We start from the raw sequence: 21,033 nt of genomic DNA, 5'->3' as shown, positions 1-21,033 counted from the left end.
GGAAAGCTTCTTAAAATACAGGAATATCAATTTCTAGTTCTTTCTCTGTTTAAATTAGTCTAGAGGGGAGCCCTGGTGCTGTACTAATAAGGAGCCTGGGTAAGCACTCCTGCCACAAGGAAAGTTAGTGTTCTCAGTCTTAGTTAGCTAAGACTCATCACAGGAATGAGAACAAAATTACCAACAGAAACAGGAGGTCTGTGATTTGCTTGTTCAAAGGTAAGACATGGACATATGAAATTGAAAACATTACTCTAGTTGAACATTTCTCTCATTGATTTTAATGTGTGGCCATGATCAAGAGTTGTTACTAGAGAAAGATGTGAGTGGTGCCCTTGGAAGTTGTTCTTCCTGTTGTTGAATGCAGATATTATTTCTATGGGGGGGCATGTGGCCTCATGCCCTTTCAATAAATATCAGAAATGTATATCAAAAATAAGTAAGCTTCAGTGAATGTAAATAACCTCTGAAATGTACGTGGGCCAGCAACATTAACCTAGCCTGGGAACTTAATTAGAAGTGCAGATTTTCAAGTCAGATGGGATAGCACATGCCTGCATTCCCAGCACTTGGGAAGTTGAGGTAGGAGGAAGGTTAAGTTGATGCGTATTTGGACTACATATGAGTTTGAGACTAGCCTTAGCTGCATAGCAAAACTCTGTACCAAAGAAAACAAAAACAAAAGGAAATGCTGTAGCCCAATCAAGAAATATGAAGTCACAAATTGGGGGTAGGAAGCTAAGGATTTATAGCTTACATTCTCCCAGTGATTGTGATGATGCCAGAGACTCAGAGCTGCTTCCCTAAGGAAGCTTTGAATGTTCAGCAGAAACCTCCATCATCATACCCAGTGAAAGCCAGTTGTGAACAATTTCTTGATTAGTGACTGAGATCTAGGCTAAGACTACTTTCTGTTATATCAAGTCTATCTATAGATATTCATCATGGTCCTCAGGCAGGTCCATAATCAATGATGTTATTCTTAGAGACCAGTTAGCCTTCATTCCATTTTACCCACTTAATCGTGAGTCTTTATATCCAGCCTGTTGTTGCTGGATGCTGCTGGTCTTCAGGATGGCTGATACATTTTGTTCTTAACAGAAGCCAGAGCCTCTTCTAAGCACTCTGTGTATATCAACTTAACTCTCACTACTCTCTATGAGCTAGGAGGAAGCTGAGGCACAGAGAAGTTACGTCATTTGTCTAGTAGTCACAAGTTAAGTAGATTCAAATCGGGATAACCTGGTTCCCTAGGTCCATGCATGTAGGCTGAAGTCTATAGCCTTTCCTATTAAAAAGAAAGTACAATTTTCTACTTGTACAGATGGGAAATCAAATGTAGAAAAATCAGAAACGTACCAAGTGCAGTGGTATGCACCTATAATCCCAGCTGTTCAGGAGGATGACATAGGAAGATTGCTTGAGTCCCAGAAGTTCTAGGCTGCAGTGAACTATGCCAATCAGGTGTTCACACACTAAGTTTGACATCAACATGATGACCTCCTGGGAGAGCTGGGACCACCAGATTACCTAAGGAGGAGTGAACCAGCTGAGGCTGGAAAAATCAGAAAGCATCCATGGCCAGCGTTGTAATCACTCCTGCTACTCAAGACTTGGACCATTCCTTTCTTTCACCCACAGACTTGGCACACTGCCACGCATATCTGGTGGAAATGAGCCAGCTCCTGCAGAGCATGGATGTCCTGCATCGGACATACTCAGCGCCAGCCATCAACGCCATCCAGGTTAGTCCACCCCCTCCTGTGTGCCTTCTGGATTCTGCTTCCTGCCCTTCTCCCTAGCCTTTGACTAACAGGGCATTGTGTCTGTCCAGGTGCTTCAGCCAAGCTCCAGGGGATGGAGGTGGTCTGCTGTGCGTTTACCCCATGGGTTTTGTGGGCCTCACTCTCTGCTCTCTTTCCTGTTTTGTAACAAAGGGTGGAGCTTTTGAAAGTCCCAAAAAGGAAAAGCGATCGCATAGAAGGTGGCGGTCCAGAGCTATTGGCAAAGATGCTAAAGGAACACTGCAGGTAACGGTGGCTTCTGCCAGCTGTCGCTTTCCTCATTGGCCTTGCTCTGCATGCCACATGTTGGAACTGCTTTGACTCAGATAGGATTACAGAGAAATGAATGTTCTGGATTATTCTTTCCACTACCTGGGGCAGAGAGATGAATTCAATTACTTAGATCTTCTGGGTATCACAATAACTTTATCATGAATATTGGACAGGGAGAGAATGTGAGCTAAAGGAAAATGACATGGGCTCAGAAGGGACTGCCACCATTTCTAGGACTCATGTTTGCCCTTCTTACTCTTTAGCTTGCTGCCTCCTTCCACGCTTGAGTGTATGCCTTGTGGCTGTTATGGCCCTGTGGCTTCTTGGTGGATTTACTGCACCAAGCCCACAGGCCCCACCTGTACATGTCTCTGAGACATGAAGATATCATACACACTCTCATTATTTTTCTCTAAACTCTCAGTTCCTCCACCAGAGGTTTCCTTTATGGTCATCAGAGTTGTCCTTCCCAATGCTCAGCCACTGGCCAAGATTTGCAGCCTGACTGTTGTATATTAAACATAAATTATTAAAAATCAGATCTCTAACTTTTGAATAAATCATCTGATGGTTTCATGTATACTCTGGTTTAAAGCATCTTGTGGCTTGAACTCATATACTTGCTTTACTTTTCTTTTTGGGTGAGGGGCTGGTACTAGGATTTAAACCCAGGGCCTTGTGCTCTTGCTTGATTTTTTTTCTTCGAGGCTGATGACCTACCACTTGAGCTACAACTCCACTTCTAGGTTTTTGCTGGTTAATTGGAGATAAGAGTCTCACAAGAGTTTTCTGCTAGGGCTGGCTTTGAACTGTAATCCTCAGATCTCAGCTTTCTGAGGGCTAGGATTACAGGCATAGGCTATCAACACCTGGCCAAACTCACTTTTTTTTTTTTTTGGCCAGTCATGGGCTTGAACTCAGGGCCTGGGCACTGTCCCTCAGTTTCTTTCGCTCAAGGCTAGCACTCTACCACTTGAGCCAAAGCGCCACTTTCAGCTTTTTCTGTTTATGGTGTACTGAGGAATTGAACCCAGGGCTTCATGCATGCTAGGCAAGCACTCTACCACTAAGCCACATTCCCAGCCCCTACACTCCCTTATAAAGTCAAGAATTTTCCATGTGCAAACAGGGAAGTTTGTTATGTAGAAGTCCCAGGTACACATAAAGAAAAGAATTACCTTGTTACTGAATGATGATTGACAGGAAGAAGGAATCCTGTGTAACTGAGAGAGCCTTGCAGCATTAGCTGCCATTTTCAAACTATGGCTTTAAAGCTTCTATAATTTCTAAAAGAATATGTGATTTCCCACATATCTGCGTTTTGTAAGAAGCAAGTTGCTGTGGAAGTAGTTTCCTTTTCTTTTCTATCACTCTATAGGAAGACTTATGTATAAAATGTCCTTCTCTTTATAAGCTCCAATCTTAGAACCAAGTAAATATTCAGAACAATTCATATCTGAACAGACTTGTCTTCCCTTTAGGTCCCTAAACCTTTTTCTGGTCCAGTCAGACTCCACTCCTCCAACCCTAATTTATCAACACTCGATTTCGGAGAAGAGAAAAATTATTCTGATGGTTCTGAAACCTCATCAGAGTTTTCAAAAATGCAAGAAGATCTGTGTCACGTTGCTCATAAAGGTAAATGAGTATTCCTTCTTTCTAATGTGTTTGATGACAATATGCAATGCATGCCTGAATTGGGAATGTCCTTAGAGATGGTTTCTTAGTTGGTTCATTTTCTGCTCTATGAAGAGTTCATGCAAGTTAATAATTACCTATTTTCTTGGTATGAACTTTCATTTTAATAGAGTATTTTGTTTCCAACTTGGGCTGGTTCACTCTCCTTACACAACCTCTCCTAGGAGATCACCACAGTGAGGCTGAACCTAGTGTGGAAACTCAATCAGTATATAGGAGTTTGCAGCCCAGAATTTCTGGACTTAAGTGATCTTCTTGCCTCACCCTAAACCAGTAGCTGGGATTATAGTCATGCACCATCACACCCAGCAAATATTTGGTATATCATTGGCAGAGGTTCTGAATTCAACTAGTGATAGACTGAAAGTATTTTTAAAAAATTGTCTCTGTAGGGGCTGGGAAGGTGGCTCAGTGGTAGAGCGCTTGCCTTGCATGCATGAGGCCCTGGGCTCGATTCCTCAGCACCACATAAGCGAAAGGAAAAAAGCTGGAAGTGGCGCTGTGGCTCAAGTGGTAGAGCATTAGCCTTGAGCTGAAGAGCTGAGGGAGAGTGCCCAGGCCCAGAGTTCAGGTCCCACGACCGGACCAAAAAAAAACAAAACAAAAATTAGCTCTGTGACGAACAGATATTTTTTTCTTACCATTATTCCCTATTTATGCATCATTGAATTGTCTTAAGTATTGTAAGTACCCTAGAAGTAATTTAAGTGTAAAGGAAGAGAGGATACTGAGGGATGAGTATACCTTAAAAGCCAAGCAGTTTGTGATGCTTTTGGAACATAAATAAGTAATTTTCTGGAGAGCAATATGACATTGTCTTCCAACTATTTTTAATTCAGCCTATTCAGCAATGCTACTTTGAAGAATCCATTTGTAGTGATTAACTTAGAATTTATCCAGACCAGATATCTGCTCTAGCATTATTCATCCTTTAAAAAATTAGAAATAGAGCCAGGCATGATGGCTCATGCCTGCAATCCTAGCTATTCCGGTTGTGGAGATCAGGAAGATTGTGGTTCAAGGCTAGCTGGGGAGGAAAAAAGTTCATGAGGCCCTCCCCCATCTCAATCAGTAAAAAGCCAAGTCTAATGGTGTTTTCCTCTCCCTGCAACTATGTGGGAAGTGTAAATAGGAGGATTGTAGTCCACCTGATCCAGGCATAAATACTAGACCTTATCTGGAAAAAAAAAAAAAAAACACTAAAAAAAGGCTGAAAGTGTGGCTCAAGTAAACCTGCCTAACATGTGCAAGGTGTCAATTTGAAATTCCAGTGCCACCAAAAAAAATAATAAATATTCAGTATTGTGGAAGTACATATTAAAGCCATGATGGAATATTATTACATACCTAGTAGAGCAGGAGAAAAATTAAATTTAGTACAAAATGCTAATTATTATCATGTTCAGAAGCCAGATTGCTCCTTCATTGCTATTGTCTATTCAAAATGGTGCAGCACTCTGGAGCATAGTCTTTTTTGTTGTTGTTGATTGAGGGGCTTGAACTCTGGGCCTGGGCGCTGTCTCTACACTCTTCAGCTCAAGGCTAGCGCTCTACCACTTGAGCCACAGTGCCACTTCCAGTTTTCTGGTGGTTAATTGGAGATAAGAGTCTTACGGACTTTCCTGCCAGAGCTGGCTTTGTACTATGATCCTAGCTCTCAGCCTCCTGAGTAGCTAGGATTACAGGTGTGAGCCACCGGTGCCCAGCTTGGAGCATAGTCTCATAATATTATGTAAAAGTAAAAATGTTCCTGCCATACAAATCAGTACTCATATTCCTAAGATTTGCCCCATGAAAATAAAAGTGTATCACAAAGAAATGAAAATTTATGTCCATATAAAACATATAGGGAAGGTTCAGAGAAAGTTCATTGGTATAAGCCAAAGACTAGAAACAACTCAGTGCCCTTCAGCAGGTAAATGGTTAAACTGGCAGGTCCATGCACTAGAGTACTCCTTGGAAACAAGTAGTATATACAACAACCTAGATGATCTCAAGAACACTCTGCTATGTGAAGCTAGCTGGTCTTTAAAGTTCACATAGTTCCACTTTATATCATTTCAGAAATGATATAGAAAGAAAGAAGAAATTAGTGTTTGTCAGAGATTGAGGACAGGGAGAAAGAAAGTGGAAGAATATGAAGGGATCTTTGTGATGATGGGAAGTTCTGACTGTGATACTGGTTATAGGAATATGCATACATAATAAGATATATCCATTTACACCCACATATGTTTACACAAATGAGAATGTAAATCTGATGAAATCTGGGCAAGGTTCGTAGATTATACCACTGCCAGTTATCTTGGGTTTTGTACTGCACCATGGTACTGTTTTTGCACCTTCTTATGAATCCTAACAATTTGAGAATAAACATAGAAATCATTAAATGCACAGCAAGAGAGGTTGGATTTTTAAAAAATAAATATAATTATAGAATAGTTAGCATAATAACTATCTTATATTGAGCACCTGTCACACCAGGTATTTGGTAAATACTTTGTATTATTTCATTTAATTTTAGAAGCAACTCAAGAGTGTGTAATATTGTAATCTCTGTTGTTTAGATAAGAAACCTGAATGAGAATCTAAAGATCATATGATTACAAAGCAGCCAGCCTGAGACTTGAATCCTAACCTGCTTGACATCAGGGTCTACAGCCCTTACTTGGTGTTTCACTACCCTTACAGATAGAGTCCAGGATAACTTTTTATAGATAGAAGCATTTTACTCAATATGTCCTTGAGTAAAAATATAAGGTTATAAAACAGCATAAGGTATTATCCCATTGTTTCTGGCATGGATGGGTATGCCAAAAAATCTAGATCTATCTACACCAAGATCTGAGTGATAAAAGCTGAAGTTAGATTCTGTTATCATCTTTCTGCTTATCTTTTTCAACTCTCTTTTCCTTTTTTCTTTTTCTTTTCTGTGCTGGCACTGGGTCTTAAACTCAGGGTCTTACACCCTTGATTGACTTTTTCATTCAAGGCTGGTGCTCCACCACTTGAGTCACAGCTCCACTTCAAGGTTTTTGCTGGTTAAAGATAAGAGTCTTAAGGACTTTCCTTCCTAGACTGGCTTTGAAGCATGATCCTCAGACCTCAGCCTTCTGAATAACTAGGCACCCCGCTCAATTTTCATATTCTGGTTATTTTCATTAAAGAAGAGAAGGATTAAAAAGTCTCAAAGAAGCGATGTTTGAAATGACAGCAAAGAAGAGGATCTAATATTCCTTTCTTCTCCCCACCCTGTATTTTTCTTTATGTTATTGATTTCTTTGGTTCTTTCTTTTTTTGGGGGGGGGGCATCCAGTAGTGGGGCCTGAACTCTGGGCCTGGGCGCTGTCCTTCAGCTCTTCAGCTCAAGGCTAGCACGCTACCACTTGAGCCATAGCACCACTTCTGGCTTTTTTTCTGCTTATGTGGTGCTGAGGAATCGAACCCAGGGCCTCATGCATGCAAGGCAAGCGCTCTACCACTGAGCCACATTCTCAGCCCCTTGGCTTTGGTTCTTCTCTTGTCCTGTAAACCTAACCTGTTGATTCTGAGAGTAGTTATAAAGAAACTGCCATGATTTTAATGGATGTCCCTCTCATACTCCTATAGCTACTCACCATTAGACTTCCTCAGTATTTAGCAGACCTGTTGTACCATCATCTGTGACACATGAGGCATTACTTCAAGAACCATTTCCTTAAATCTCTTTAAATATTTCCTTGGGCATTTGTTAATACTAAAAGAATCAGCTGTAATTGGAGGATTGTAAGTTTTGTGGGAGGAAATTCCTTTAACATGCCATTACTTTTAAATAATAGGAACTATCTTTTTAAAACTGAGAAGACAGTACTTCTGTACCCAAAGAGAGAAGTTCTAAATTTTACTTACATCATTGAACCTGCTTTCCTCAGCAGGGCAGAGATTGCCATATTGATGGATCCATTGATCGTCTTCCTGGTTGAAAGTCTATAATGGGGTCCCAGCTAGCTGTGATTCTTTTTTTTTTTTTTTTTTTTTTTGTTTTTTTTTGGGGGGGCCTGAACTCTGGGCCTGGGCGCTGTCCCTCAGCTCTTCAGCTCAAGGCTAGCACTCTACCACTTGAGCCACAGCGCCACTTCCGGCTTTTTTCTTATGTGGTGCTGAGTAATTGAACTCAGGGCCTCGAGCATGCAAGGCAAGTGCTCTACCACTGAGCCACCTTCCCAGCCCCCTAGCTGTGATTCTTTAGGGCTTTATGAAATCAGCTGGCTGCTGCAATCCTAGAAAAGGTCAGGGTTTGTGCTCCAAACAGAAATCCAGATGTGCTATTCAACAGCAGCCTGACCCACCTGGGCTCACAGCAACCATTCCTTAGTTGTTTCATTTCTGTGGGTTTAAATCATACCAGTACCTGGCTCAGGAAATCTCTCTTACACCAATACTAATATCATGGAATACAGTACTCAGATTTGACCTAAGTCCCATAACCTTCCAAGCTTGAATCATCAGGCTTGGACTCTTTTGAGCTTTCTTCCTGTGGATAGCTGTTTTGTTACTGATAGTGACTATTGGGCTCTTTAAATACTTGTCCATTCTAAAGACAAGAATTCCGTTGATGTAACTTAGGGCTGTATGAGAGTAAATGCCTTTAAGTTGTGGTTTTGTACATCAAATGGTAGGCAACTTGTTACATATAATAGTCTTTCTTTTTATTTTTCATTATTTATTTATTTGCTGGTCCTGGGGATTGAACTCTGGGCTGGGATGCTATCCCTGAGCTTCTTTATGCTCAAAGCTAGCACTCTACCTCTTTAGCCACAGCACCACTTGTAGCTTTTTTTGAGTAGTTTATTGGAGATAAGAGTCTCACAGACCTTCCAGCCCAGCCTGGCTTGGAACCACGATCCTCAGATCTCAGTTTCCTAAGTAACTGGGATCACAGCCATGAGCCACTAGTGCCCAGCTTTTCTTTTTCTTTTTAATCTTTAAGTCATTGCATAAAAAGGTTCAAATACAACCTGTCAGTTTTTGAATACAATGTATCTTGATCAATGTCACCCCCTTCCTGTTCTTACCTATCTTTCCCAATCATATTCTTTCCCACAATTTACCTATCACATGACAGACTTTAAATTGTATATATGGCAATACCCATGTAAATAAACACAATAAAACACACTAAACTTAGAAGTTAACATTTTTGTTCCATATATTAGCTTTTGCATTTCCCAAAATGCATTCTGTAGAATACATTTAAAATATACTTAATACACTTAAAATTGAAAACAAGAATTTATGATTAAAAATGTTTAAAAAACACTGCTAGGTCAGATTTCTTTTGGCTTCACACAAGAAATTGTAGATGGTAAAGGCCTGGAGAAGTCTTATAGTGAAGCAGACTTTTAGCTTTACTTGGGAAGCTCCTTACTGCCTGCTCCCTACCTGATAATCCCAACTAGCTATTAACACCTTGGATTTAAAGCCCCTGAAAACTATACTATGGGAAACATTAAATATTAAGTTTTTCAGAGCCAATCCCCTGCCTGGCTTAATAGGCCACGTCCAGGACTGACTAGCTGTGAGACCGTGATGTCACAGATCAACTTGCCCTCTGCGGGCCTCAATTTTCTCATCTGTTAAGTGATTTAAAATAGCTGGACTGACTCCTGACTCTCAAATTCTGCCAGTATCATAGTTTCTATTATGAATTGTTTTACCCAAGACAGAGAGAATTCATATTGATGTATTTTGTAACAAGAAAGGTTTGTGAGAATGTATTCTAAAAGCAGCAGTGAAAAGAAATGATCAAACCTAGCTGACAGATTTAGGTGAAAAAGCAAGAAACCCAGTGGAACCAGGGGCAGGGAACTCTAGGTAGTAGTATATTTGCTTTCTTTCCATGAAAGGGAAAACATTGAGGCCTAGGAAGTATATTCCTGTATATGAGAGAAATATTCATTTATCCATGCAGACACTAAGAATAAAGCAAAATTAAACTGTATTAGCTTTCTCTTCTGTCCTAGAGCCTTTTTGGTATTGAGCTCCAATTGTTGAATGACCATTTTCTGAACTGTCTTGAGGTAAAGGAAGCATTGAATCAAACACTGTGTGCTGCCCTGAAAATCTTATGTCCTCATTCTATTCATCCCTCCTTCCCTCTCTCCTTCCCTCAGCCTCTGGCAGCCACTGAAATTTCTACCATCTGAATAGCTTTGCCTCTCACAGAATGTCCAGCAGTTGGAAACATTGAGTATATAGCCTTTTCAAATTGGCTTCTTTTTTTTTTTCACTTAGGCATATGCATTTATCTCCTACCAAGGGACATCTTGGTTTCTTCCAGGGTTTGGCAATTATGAGTAAAGCTGCTATAAACACTTGCCCAAAATAAGTCAAGTATGACATAGTGATACCACTTTCACATATTAGAAACCAACATATTTTCCCCTAGGTGGCTAATATATATTAGATTCATATATATATATATATATATATATATATATATATATATATATATATACATATATATGTAGGCTTCTAATATATATTAGTTTCTAATACACACACACACACACAAACTCTAAGAAAAAGTCAGGTAATATATTTATATAAATTGGAATTCTGTTTCAACATGCCAAGCAGTTGATTTCACATAACTTGCCAGTAAATCAGTAGCACCATTTAGGACAATTACCTAATCTGTGCAAAGTGATTTGGGCAGAATATTGGTTAGAAAAGATCAAATCATGCTAGGTATTTTTTAAAACATTAGTATTTTAAAGATAATTCACTCAAAACTTGGTTTGTATTTAAGCAAAAAAAGGAAAGGAAAGAAAGCTGAGTTCTACTGTGTTAAGTGATATGATAGTATATTTTCTCATTGTTTCCTTAAGGCGATGGTGACTGGTGGGCATTTTCCACACATACAGGGTAGAAGTGAGGATTTGTCCAAAATCTAAATCCTAACTAAGTAGTGTACATAGGATTCAGGGTCCTTGTCTGCCTTACTACCGACATTCTTTCCCTTATATCACACTACCTCTTCAAGGCTGGTGCCCATAACATCCGTAACTATGTTCCTTATGGTCCTTCCTAGTGCTAGAAAAATGCTAAAGAAGAAATGTGTGAAGCAGAAGGAGCTCAGATCTATTAAGAGTAGAATTATCCTTCATTAGCAGCTTCCCTATCCAAATATATCAGGTATTCTAGCCCCAGCAGCTTAATGCAATTAAGGACTGGCATAGAAGATTTCTTATAGTCAAAACTCAACCTCGTCCCACTCTCTTAAACCAAGAGGTCTAAGAAATACTTAAGGATTATCTGAGAGAGGGATATGAATAAATAGAGATCCCATAACTGTCCTCCAATATTTGACTTTCTTTTTCTTTTTTTTTTTTTTGTCAGTCGTGGGCCTTGAACTCTGGGCCTGAGCGCTGTCCCTCAGCTCTTCAGCTCAAGGCTAGTGCTCTACCACTTGAGCTGCAATGCCACTTCCCATTTTCTGGTGATTTATTAGAGATAAGAGTTTCACGGACTTTCCTGCTCAGGCTGGCTTTGAACCTCGATCCTCAGATCTCAGCCTCCTGAGTAGCTAGGATTACAGGCGTGAGCCACTGGCGCCCAGCCAGTATTTGACTTTCTTATGTGAGAAGAACTAGTCCTATTTGACAGTGGGAAGAGACTGAGGCAAAAGTTGTCTTAGCAACAGGAAGGCCTTTAAAGAGCATGGGCTGAAAGGCCACTTAGCCAGGATGCTGGGGCTCACAAATAGTTGGTCATGCTTGGGGTGGGCGGCTTGGGTGATCTTTCAGGTTTTTAGGCTTTCTAGGTGGCTTTATTATCAGATACCCATGGATGCAATAGTGTGTTTAAATCTTTTGTCTAAATAAACTTAGAATGAAGTTAGAAACAGGAAGACACTCCTGTTGCAGAATATCCTTGACATTTGGGATCCACAGTTACTATAACCATGGTCTCCATGATTGGCCTCAAGGGTCTGGGTGTGACTAATGTCCTCCATCCTCGGAGTAGTTACATCTAAGAACATTACTGCTTGGGGATCTAGTCTTCTAAATCCCATGTTAAATGATTGTGCATGAATTTTAAACCTTACAATGATAGATAATGACTACATGAGTTTCTTTTTGCTTAATTTTTTTTTCCCTGCTTATTTTCACACCACAGCCTTAACAATACATTCTGAACCAAACAGTGCACATTCTGCCAAATGAAACCTTTAAATAGGAATCGCCTAGTTGAGTTGAAAGCCTTGCTTAACAGCAGGGCAAAAGAAAGCCAGTGGAATTGATTTGGGAAAGTGGCAGCCAGCTGAATACCTTGTTAATTTCATTTGGTAGAATAAACATGTCAGTGAGGAGGCTGTTCCCCTAGGGACTTACTGCAATGGTCATGTGAATCCCATGGGGTGAGGGAGGTGATTAATGGGGTATGAAATGCAGTGAGCTCCCAGCAGGGTTCATCACCCTCCTCCTGAGGCTGCTCTCCTGTGGCTCAGTATGCTTTGGTCAATCCCTCATTCATAGAATCAAGCATTGTTCAAGCAACAAGCTAAAGCATCCTGCCAGAGCTGCTGCTCCTATTTCAAGGGATCACAGCCATCCACTGTCATCCTTGTGTATCTCTTTCAGCATCATCTCCATTTTTGCCATCATAACATTTAATACTGATTACATGCTGTGCACTGAGTTCAGAGCTTTACTTGAATTATTTTATGTAATCCTTTTAACAATCTATTAAGTAAATGCTATTGATTTCTATTGGTATCCCCATTTAAGGGCACATTATTTACTTATCCAAGATCATGGAGTAAATAAACAATGGAACCCTCTCTTCTGGTGATGGAGGAATATCATAGTGTGTGTTTGTGTGTGAGAGGGTGACAGAGACAGAGTCCAAGACCAAGAGTCAGAGACAGCACTCACAAATTGCTTCTTTGTATTAGGATCTTGAAAAGATTCTCTAAGTCTGTCACTAAATGCCACAGACTCAAACAAGTTCAGTGGCAACATATAGAGTTCTTGCTGTTAAGTGAAGGGAGTAAGTCAATAATGCGTATTTAGTTTCTGGGTTACTAAATAGGCCACTCTTGGATAACAATACCTCTGAAAATGCAAGCCTGTGGGAATTCAATAATATGGCAGGTGATTTGAGAAGCAGTGTATCTCAGTTTCTTCCTTCTTCCTGCCCTTCTATCATAAAATATAATGGAAGAGATTAGAAAGCTATTATTCAGATGTGCTAACCTTGCTTAGTACTATAGCACATGACATTCTCTCATCCCCAGGAAGTGACTTGTGCATTATGTAATCCAAAACCTGCTAGGTTTTTCCCCCCCATATATATTAATGGTTTTTAAATTCAGTTTAGGAATTTGAGTGCCTGATATTGCTAAGTTCTCTTTGTACCTGAATGTTACCTGAATGTTCTCAGACAGTGAGTGGAATAGCTGAATGCTGAGATTCTTGTCCTGTAGCCAGAGGGACCAACAGGAAGAAGGATAGGAAACACCTTAGTTTGGAATAATTTGAAACTTACTGAAAAGTTGCCTTTTTAATATTGTGTCACACTTACACTCTTTCTTTGTAAGTATACTTTTATCATATACTCGTTCTTTATATACTCTTTATAAGCATATTTTTGTATGATTCATGGTTCATTCTTCATGGTTTTATACTTTAGGTTATATTTCCTGCAAATAGGAATGTTCTGTATGAGACCCAAAGTAGTTATCAAATTTAAGACAGTTAGCATTGAACCAATACTGTTATCTATTCAAATGCTCATATTCATAGTCAAATGTCATCAAATTCTGAAGAATGCCTTTGAAGACCATTTCCCTTTGAGAACAGGTTCTGGTCTGGGGTTCGTTTATACACCGCATTTCATCATCCTGTCTCCTTAGCCTCCTTTAATTGGGAACAGTTCTTTAGCCTTTTTTTCTTCCTTATAAAACTGGGATTTTGATAAATATAGGCCAGTTGTTTCCTTCTGATCAAATTCAGATTCCACCCCTGGCTGGCAAGTCAACAAAGAAAATGTCATGTCTTTTCCAATGTATTATACCCAGAGGCACACCGAGCCCACTGACTGTCACTTGTCATTAATTTTGATCACCTGGTTAAGGTTCTGTGTTGTTTTTCTGCTGTATCGTTACCAATTTCCTCCTGAAAAAAAAAAGGCATTGTTATCCATTATCCATTCTTATCCATTTCCAGTCTTTGAGGGTACAGACTAACTGTTGATTATTTTGAATCCATAAGTCGGAAAAATATAAAACATTATAGTGGGCAGGGCCTTAGGATTGGCAATGTGTGTGAGTTTTAGTACACTTTAATTTTTAAGCACTTTTAGGCCCTGACCAAAATTGCACATAAAGTATAGGATCCCACAAAACCCCCTAGACCCCACACTGTCAACATCCTATACCAATGTAGTTCATGTTACAGTTTTTTTTAAGCACTTACATAGACATGCCATTATTATCCAGAGCATGTATTTTGTACTGATCTCGAAATTTTTTATAAGAAATAGGATTTGTTGAAATCGTTTTCAATTTTCTTTGTTTAAATGAGATGTAAAGAGGGGTTCTAAATTCTTTTTATAAGCAGTAGAATTTTCTGTGTTGTTTTTAATTATGCCTCTTTTTAAATTTTTTCTTGTAATGATTGTATCTTTGTAGTTTACTTCGCCTTAAGGTCAGCTTTTAATAGCATATCAACGGAGAGAGAAAGACTGAAGCAGCTGATGGAGCAGGACGCCTCCTCCTCCCCTTCTGCTCAGGTCATTGGTCTGAAGCACACACTGTCATCTGTGAGTTACGTGTCCATGTCACAAGAATGCCTGCCAATGTATCTGGGCTTATGAGCTTACGTTTTCCAGCCCCATAATTGTGTTCAAAATTCATAGCTTTCATGGTTGAGTTGAAAAAAATTAGGAGAAAACAAAACAACAAATGGTCCAAATTATGTCCTAACTTTTTATCAGAGACAACAAAGCTATGAAAGAGCCTACCCAAATCTTAGTAGCTAATATTTTTTTAAATGATACATTCTTTAAGTTTGATTTCCTCCAATGTCTTACATTTTTGGTCCTTATAAAACTTTGACTCTGTGTGTATCTTAATAGATGTTTTTTGTAAATGCTTACAAAATCTGGGTGATTTTTGTGGACCTGAGACATTACAAACTTGGATCAATTTCATATGTGACAAGTGGCAGAGAGAAATTTCCAATTTCTACTCTTGTGCAGAGCACTGACCCTATACTCTGCTCTTTCTTTTTTTTTTTTTGTCGGTGTGGGACTTGAACTCTGGGTCTGAGCACTGTCCTCAGATCTTCAGGTCAAGGCTAGTGCTCTACCACTTGAGCCACAGTGCCACTTCTAGCTTTTTTTCTTTTTGCTTATGTGGTGCTGAGGAATCGAACCCAGAGCCTCATGCATGCAGGGCAAGCACTCTACCACTGAGCCACCTTCCCAGCCCATACTCTGCTCTTTCAAAGACACAAAAGTTGTTTTATTTTATTACAACTAGTACAAAAAAATGTTAGCTTTTTGTCCTACCATGAGTACCAAGAATGAGTCACACAAGTGTCAGTTAATCATTGGGCCATAACAACAGATAAATCAGTGTCCTAGCCTCAAGTGTAAGCCATTCATTCTGCTACTTCTAAACCTGTTTGTTCTCCAAAGCAGATAGGCTCACTCTGTTGATGTGCTCTGTCCTAGTCTTATTTGAATAGCTGGAATTGTCTAGCAGTTAACCATTTATCTATCAAGAAACTAGAGAACTTTCAAATTAGCATACTTATTACTTTTTGCTTGTACTTTGGGATTCCTACTTTAAAAAGAGAAAGAGCTGAATGCCAGTAGTCACACTGGTAATTCTAGCTACATTGGAGGCTGAGATCTGAGGATCTTGATTCAAGGCTGGTCTAGGTAGACAAGTCCCTGAAACCCTTATCTCTAACTAATTACAAAAAAACCTAGATGTAGACCTGTGGCTCAAGTGGTAGAACAGAGTAAAAAGCCCAAGGACAGCACCTAGACCCTGAGTTCAAGACCCAGGACCAGTGCACACATGTATACATACAGAGAGAGAGAGAGAAACTATTATGTTGCTTATATTTTTTTCTTCTTCTTTTCTTCCTCCCTTCTTTTTTAGTAATCCTAAGATTTGAATCAGGGCCTCACACTTGCCATGTAGATGCTCTACCATTTGAGTCACATATAGCCTGGTAATGTTGCCTTAAGGTTAGAGAGAGAAACACATCCTTTTGAATTACAGTGAACAGCCAACTGAATACTGAGTTACTACTTTGGCCTGACTGAAACAAAGTAGTTTTTTTTTTTTTAATTTTGAGTTTATTTCTTAGTGGTGTAAGGCATTTCTTATTGCTCTCATTAAGATGGCTTTTAATACATTTGGAAGATACCTCTAAAGGGCTCCTAGTTCCTTTTCCTTCCCACTCCCTCCTCTCATGGAGATCATCTGGCCTCATCTTGTTGATCTGCTTGTGTGGCAGTGAGCCCTATTTGGCCTTGGCATTCTGGGCCACAGAATGAAGTCACCCTCATAGTGATGAAAGTAGTGATCAGGACTTGGGAAACTTAAATAGAATAGTCCTTTCCTTTTTTGCTTGAATTTAGGTCTCTCCAAGACTAGTTTTTTTTACAGATAAAAATTGCAAAATAATCTCATCTATCAGAATGATTATCCTAGGGCTGTATGTGGAGTCTTGGTATGTTCTTACTTGTACATGTTGTCCACAAAAAAAAGAGAAGCTACTAAAATAGCACAATCTTCAGGTTGGAAGATTCTAGTCACCCAAAGAGACTGTTATACATGGTTGCATAACCCTAACCTTAGTTCTTATTCATTGTTTCTTAAATGATCCTTGAGGATTTTTTTTAGGGAGGCAAGGAGGGAGCTGATTTGGGGGCTTGAACTCAGGGCCTGGGCACTGTCCCTGAACTTTTTTAGCTCAAAAGTTGTGCTCTACCACTTGAGCCACAGTACTACTTCTGGCTTTTTGAGAGTAGTTTTATTGGAGGTAAGAGTCCCATAGTTTCCTGCCTGAGCTGGCTTTGAACCACGATCCTCAGATTTCAGCTCCTGAGTAGCTAGGATTATAGGCATGAGCCATCAGCACCCACCAAGGATTTTTTAAATAATGCATAGCTTCTGTGGAAACTACATAGTAAAACTAGATCTTTATTGGAGAGCCAGGCCATGGATTAAGCAGTACCATGTTCTTCTAGGCTCTCACCAGGTAGGCACTGCAGATCCTGATGGATAGGAAAGGCTCTGAGCTTCTTGGAAGAGAGTCAGGAAGACAGATGGAGAAGGATCTGTGTACAAGCACCCTGAGAGCTGATTGGGGAGTTGTAATCAGAGAATTCTATTCCCTTTCAAAGACAAACCATTTGGAAAAGAGAAGGTTATAAAGTACATAGGACTATTATCAAAGAGGAAACACGTCCTTTACTTTTGACCAGTTTCTCACTGGTGAGAGATTGAGATGACAGATGGGACCTGCTCAGGGGAAAATAAAAGAGTTCTGGGAGTGTGGGGGCGAAGTATGTCCATTAGGGCCAAGGCCCTTAAGCCTTTATGCAGGTGAGATTTGTTTCATTCCTAAAGAATAAATGCAATAACTAATACCTGTATTAGAAGAGTGAAATTATCTTTCCACAAAATCTGACTTCACAGAGCTCTTCAAGACCCAGTTCAACTGGTGTGATAATGAAATCATATTGAAATATGTTCAGTCATAAGGTGGAGGTAGCATCTTTTCAAAGACGAAAAAAAGCTTGGAATCTTGAGGGAGGGGAAGTTGGCAAAGAGACCAAAGATGGTTGGGCACCTGGAATTGATTCTGGGAGGACGCTGGAGATCTTTCATAAAAACTTGTGGTGGGGCTGGAGGCATAGCTCAGGTTTTAGAGCACCAGCTGAAAAAATAAGTTGAATGATCACATGGCTCTGAGTTTAAGAACCAATACCTCCAAAATAAACATAAGTAAAAGCTGACAGTATTTACAACTTCCTCCTTTCACCCTATATTAACCCTCCTTCCATCTCTGGAGATAAGATTTAGCACAGGAGTATCATTTCCAGACTTTTCCATTTGTGATCTCCGCAGCCTCCTAGAGAGGAGCGGGGAAAAGCCCAAAAGAGTTCTCAAGTATGTCACTCAGAGTTCCATCACTTGCTATAGATCACCTCTGCTGAGCGCCCCCCCCCCCCCATGCTGTGCTTTCCTGAACTTTTCATATATTAACAAAGCCACGCTATTTTTTTTTAACATATTTCAGGCACTAGCACAAAACACAGATCTTAAAGAACGCTTACGCAGAATCCATGCTGAATCTCTGCTCCTCGACCCGCCCGCTGTTCCCAAGTTGGGTGACAATCTGGCAGAGGTGGGTAGGTTTCTTTGCTGCTAACCATCTCTACGATTGCTACTCCCCCATGTGACATCCTCTGTCCAATTGCATGGGCTCCCTTCTTCATCAGCTGAAGTGGCATTTGCCTCTCCTCCACCTCCTCTGGGATCAGCTGTGGCTGGGAGCTGTGGACAGGGCCCTCAGGGTTCAGAGGCTTTCCTGCTACTGCTATTGTACATTTGTAAACTTCTTCCCCTGGCCCCTTGAAATCTTTTTTATTTATTTATCATATTTCACTTCTAAGTGTCACTCTACTCATTATGTATTACTGGAGTAATAGACAAGCATTTCCTCTGATTATCCCTGATAAAACCTACATTTCTGTGACCTGCAATATCCAAGTCCTTGCCATCTTCCCTTTCTCACCTGGTAAAAATCATGCTATACTCTCCTTGTGCCTATTCTCTTCCTCTCTTCATCTGACTTTTCTTTTTCAGAACACAACTTCGTGTGAGAAAGATGAACATTGTATTGAAATCCCTTGGTCAGTAAAAAGTCTTTCTGCAAGACTTGGGATATAGCCAGTTGCCAGTGGCTTATACCTGTAATCCTAGCTACTCAGGAAGCTGAGATCTGAGAATCGCAGTTTAAAGCCAGCATTGGTAGCAAAGTCCCTGAAATACTTATCTCCAATTAACTACCAAAAAGCCAGAAATGGAGGTGTGGCTCAGTGGTAGAGTGACAGCCTTGAGTAAAAAAGCTAAGAGATAGTGTCTAGGCCCTGAGGTCAAGCCCCCAGTATTAGCACTAAACCAGAAAAAAAAGAAAAAGAAGAAGGAAAGACAATGAAGGTAAAAACTGTTTTTAGCTATCACATGTATATACCTACCTCCGATTTGCTAAAATTTTCATTAACAAATTATTAGGCTGGGTAGATAAGGGAGATAATAAAGGGAATGTGTATACCCATAATTTTTTAAATGATTAATCATAATTCTTTTCCTGTCCTCAAAGCAAATGAAACCTGAGACTGAGCTCCTTCACTGCTTGGGTTGCTCCTGGATTGGGTGATGAGGAGAGCTGAGGCTGATGCCAGTTGGGACACAGACACTCTGGGCGGGTGTCTGCCCCATTAGCAGCACAGGCTGTGCCATATGAGTCAAGCCATCTCACCTGACTGGGGGCAGAGCCTGTCTCTGTTCTGAAGGCAAGATTGTGGCTAAGAAATTTCTCAACACACACACATATTCCCCAACAGAGCATCCCTAAACCATCACTTGGGATTGAGCGTCTATACACTAGTCGTTGTCTTTTAAGCCTTGGCCAAGACCCTAGGAGCCCCTATGTTAAATCTGTACATTTGCTAAGGCTAAGCTTAGTCAGAGCTGTGCCAGGCTATTGCTGGTGGTCATCTGTTGTACATCACCATAGAATTCTCCAGTTTTATGCTCATTTCCAGAAAACACTTTACCTTTTACATTGCATTATCATATAAATTACATTTATATATTCTGTGATTTGTTAAATATTCTTCATGTATGCCTTTTATTTGTACTCACTCAGCATGTATACTAAAGGCTGTTGTGTTTTGAGAAGGAAGCTATGACCCCCAAGTTTTGAAAAGTACATTTATTATTTATTTTTTAATTTTGGTACTGGAGCTTGAACTCAGAGTTAGTACTGTCCCTTACCCTTTTTTTTTTTTTTTGGTTGAAAGCTAATGCTCTATTATAGTTTTGTTTCCAGCTTTTTGGTGATTAATTGGAGATAAAACTCTCTTGCACTTGCCTGCTTGGGCTGGCTTCAAACTAGGATCCTCAGATCTCAATCTCCAGAGTGGCCACTGGTACTTGGCTTTGAAAAGTGCATATTTTTAAACTGATCTCAAAAATACTGCCCAAAAGCTGGTATGTTATTGTTGAGGGATGGCAGCTGTATCCCTCTAGCTCCACTTTCCAGAGCAGCCTTTCTGAGTCTGAATCAGTGATGCAATCATCTCATTCATTTCCTCTTTCAGAATTTTTCTGTTTCCCATGGTTCATCCTTTTTTATTCACTGAATGACTCAGGCGAACTTCCCAGCAATGGAAAACCCATTGTTACCTTCAGGAAATAACTGGAATAGGTGGAAAGGCCACCCAGACTGAAAACTTGACAGCAGATTACCTCTTAAAGGAATCAGTCAGACACTCCAAATTCTTCAAGGAAATGACAGCCTCCAATATGGACCAAGGACTCTGGTTTTAGAACCCTCCGGCATCCTTGCTTACTTTCTATTATCTTGTAGTTACACTATTGAATCATCTCTGGTGTTGTGCTGGATAGTTAAATTCTAAAATCCATTCCTATCAGAAATTACTCCCACAGTTTATCAAGTCCCTTTTACTTTATATTTCTGAATCAAACGTTTAATATGAAATTATCTTTTCTTAAGATTATTTTATGTTATCATAGATTCCAAATGAAAGGCCAAATACTTTTTAATACGGATAACATCTTTCTGCATTTTTGTCTATTAAAGAAACTGAAAAAGCAAGAAAATTAAAAATCTGAAAGTGAATATGCGAGCTTTATTATTTTAGCTTGTGTGCTTTTGCCTTTCCAGCAGTTCTAGGAGATAGATACCTCAAAAATTCTGACCTTGACTCTATAAAGTAAGTGGTAGGGATTTCATGGAAATTCCAGAGGAAAGTAAACCTGAGAGAGGCTAAAAATTGGACACACAGACACACAGCTTATAAGAGACAAGCCAGGGATTTAAATCTGCATTTAATGAGACCAGAGCATGTTTGCTCAGTACTGTCATACCATTATATAGTGAAGGTATTCTAAGCCAGAAAACAGCTTAAAAAAACTCCCATAGTTGGGGCTGGGAAGGTAGCTTAATGGTAGAGTGCT

At 39.9% G+C, this 21,033-nt stretch overlaps 1 protein-coding gene across 5 annotated transcripts in view; it reads left to right on the top strand.

Moving 5' to 3' along the window:
- Window positions 1–21,033, top strand: part of Osbpl3 (oxysterol binding protein like 3) — a 176,317-nt gene that overhangs the window by 99,344 nt on the left and 55,940 nt on the right. For 2 of the 5 annotated variants that reach the window (XM_042685022.1, XM_042685023.1), the window contains exons 8-12: window positions 1,642–1,745; window positions 1,938–2,030; window positions 3,539–3,695; window positions 14,431–14,561; window positions 18,065–18,172. In XM_042685022.1, coding sequence (XP_042540956.1) covers window positions 1,642–1,745; window positions 1,938–2,030; window positions 3,539–3,695; window positions 14,431–14,561; window positions 18,065–18,172 — 593 coding nt within the window. The remainder of the gene's footprint in view (window positions 1–1,641; window positions 1,746–1,937; window positions 2,031–3,538; window positions 3,696–14,430; window positions 14,562–18,064; window positions 18,173–21,033) is intronic. The other 3 variants (XM_042685024.1, XM_042685025.1, XM_042685026.1) reach the window with 3 other exon arrangements.

The sequence above is a fragment of the Dipodomys spectabilis genome, unplaced genomic scaffold, assembly GCF_019054845.1.
Source record: "Dipodomys spectabilis isolate Male_0828 unplaced genomic scaffold, ASM1905484v1 ptg000092l, whole genome shotgun sequence".
In the NCBI taxonomy this organism is placed as follows: domain Eukaryota; kingdom Metazoa; phylum Chordata; class Mammalia; order Rodentia; family Heteromyidae; genus Dipodomys; species Dipodomys spectabilis.
This window is presented reverse-complemented; position numbering and strand designations above follow the sequence as displayed.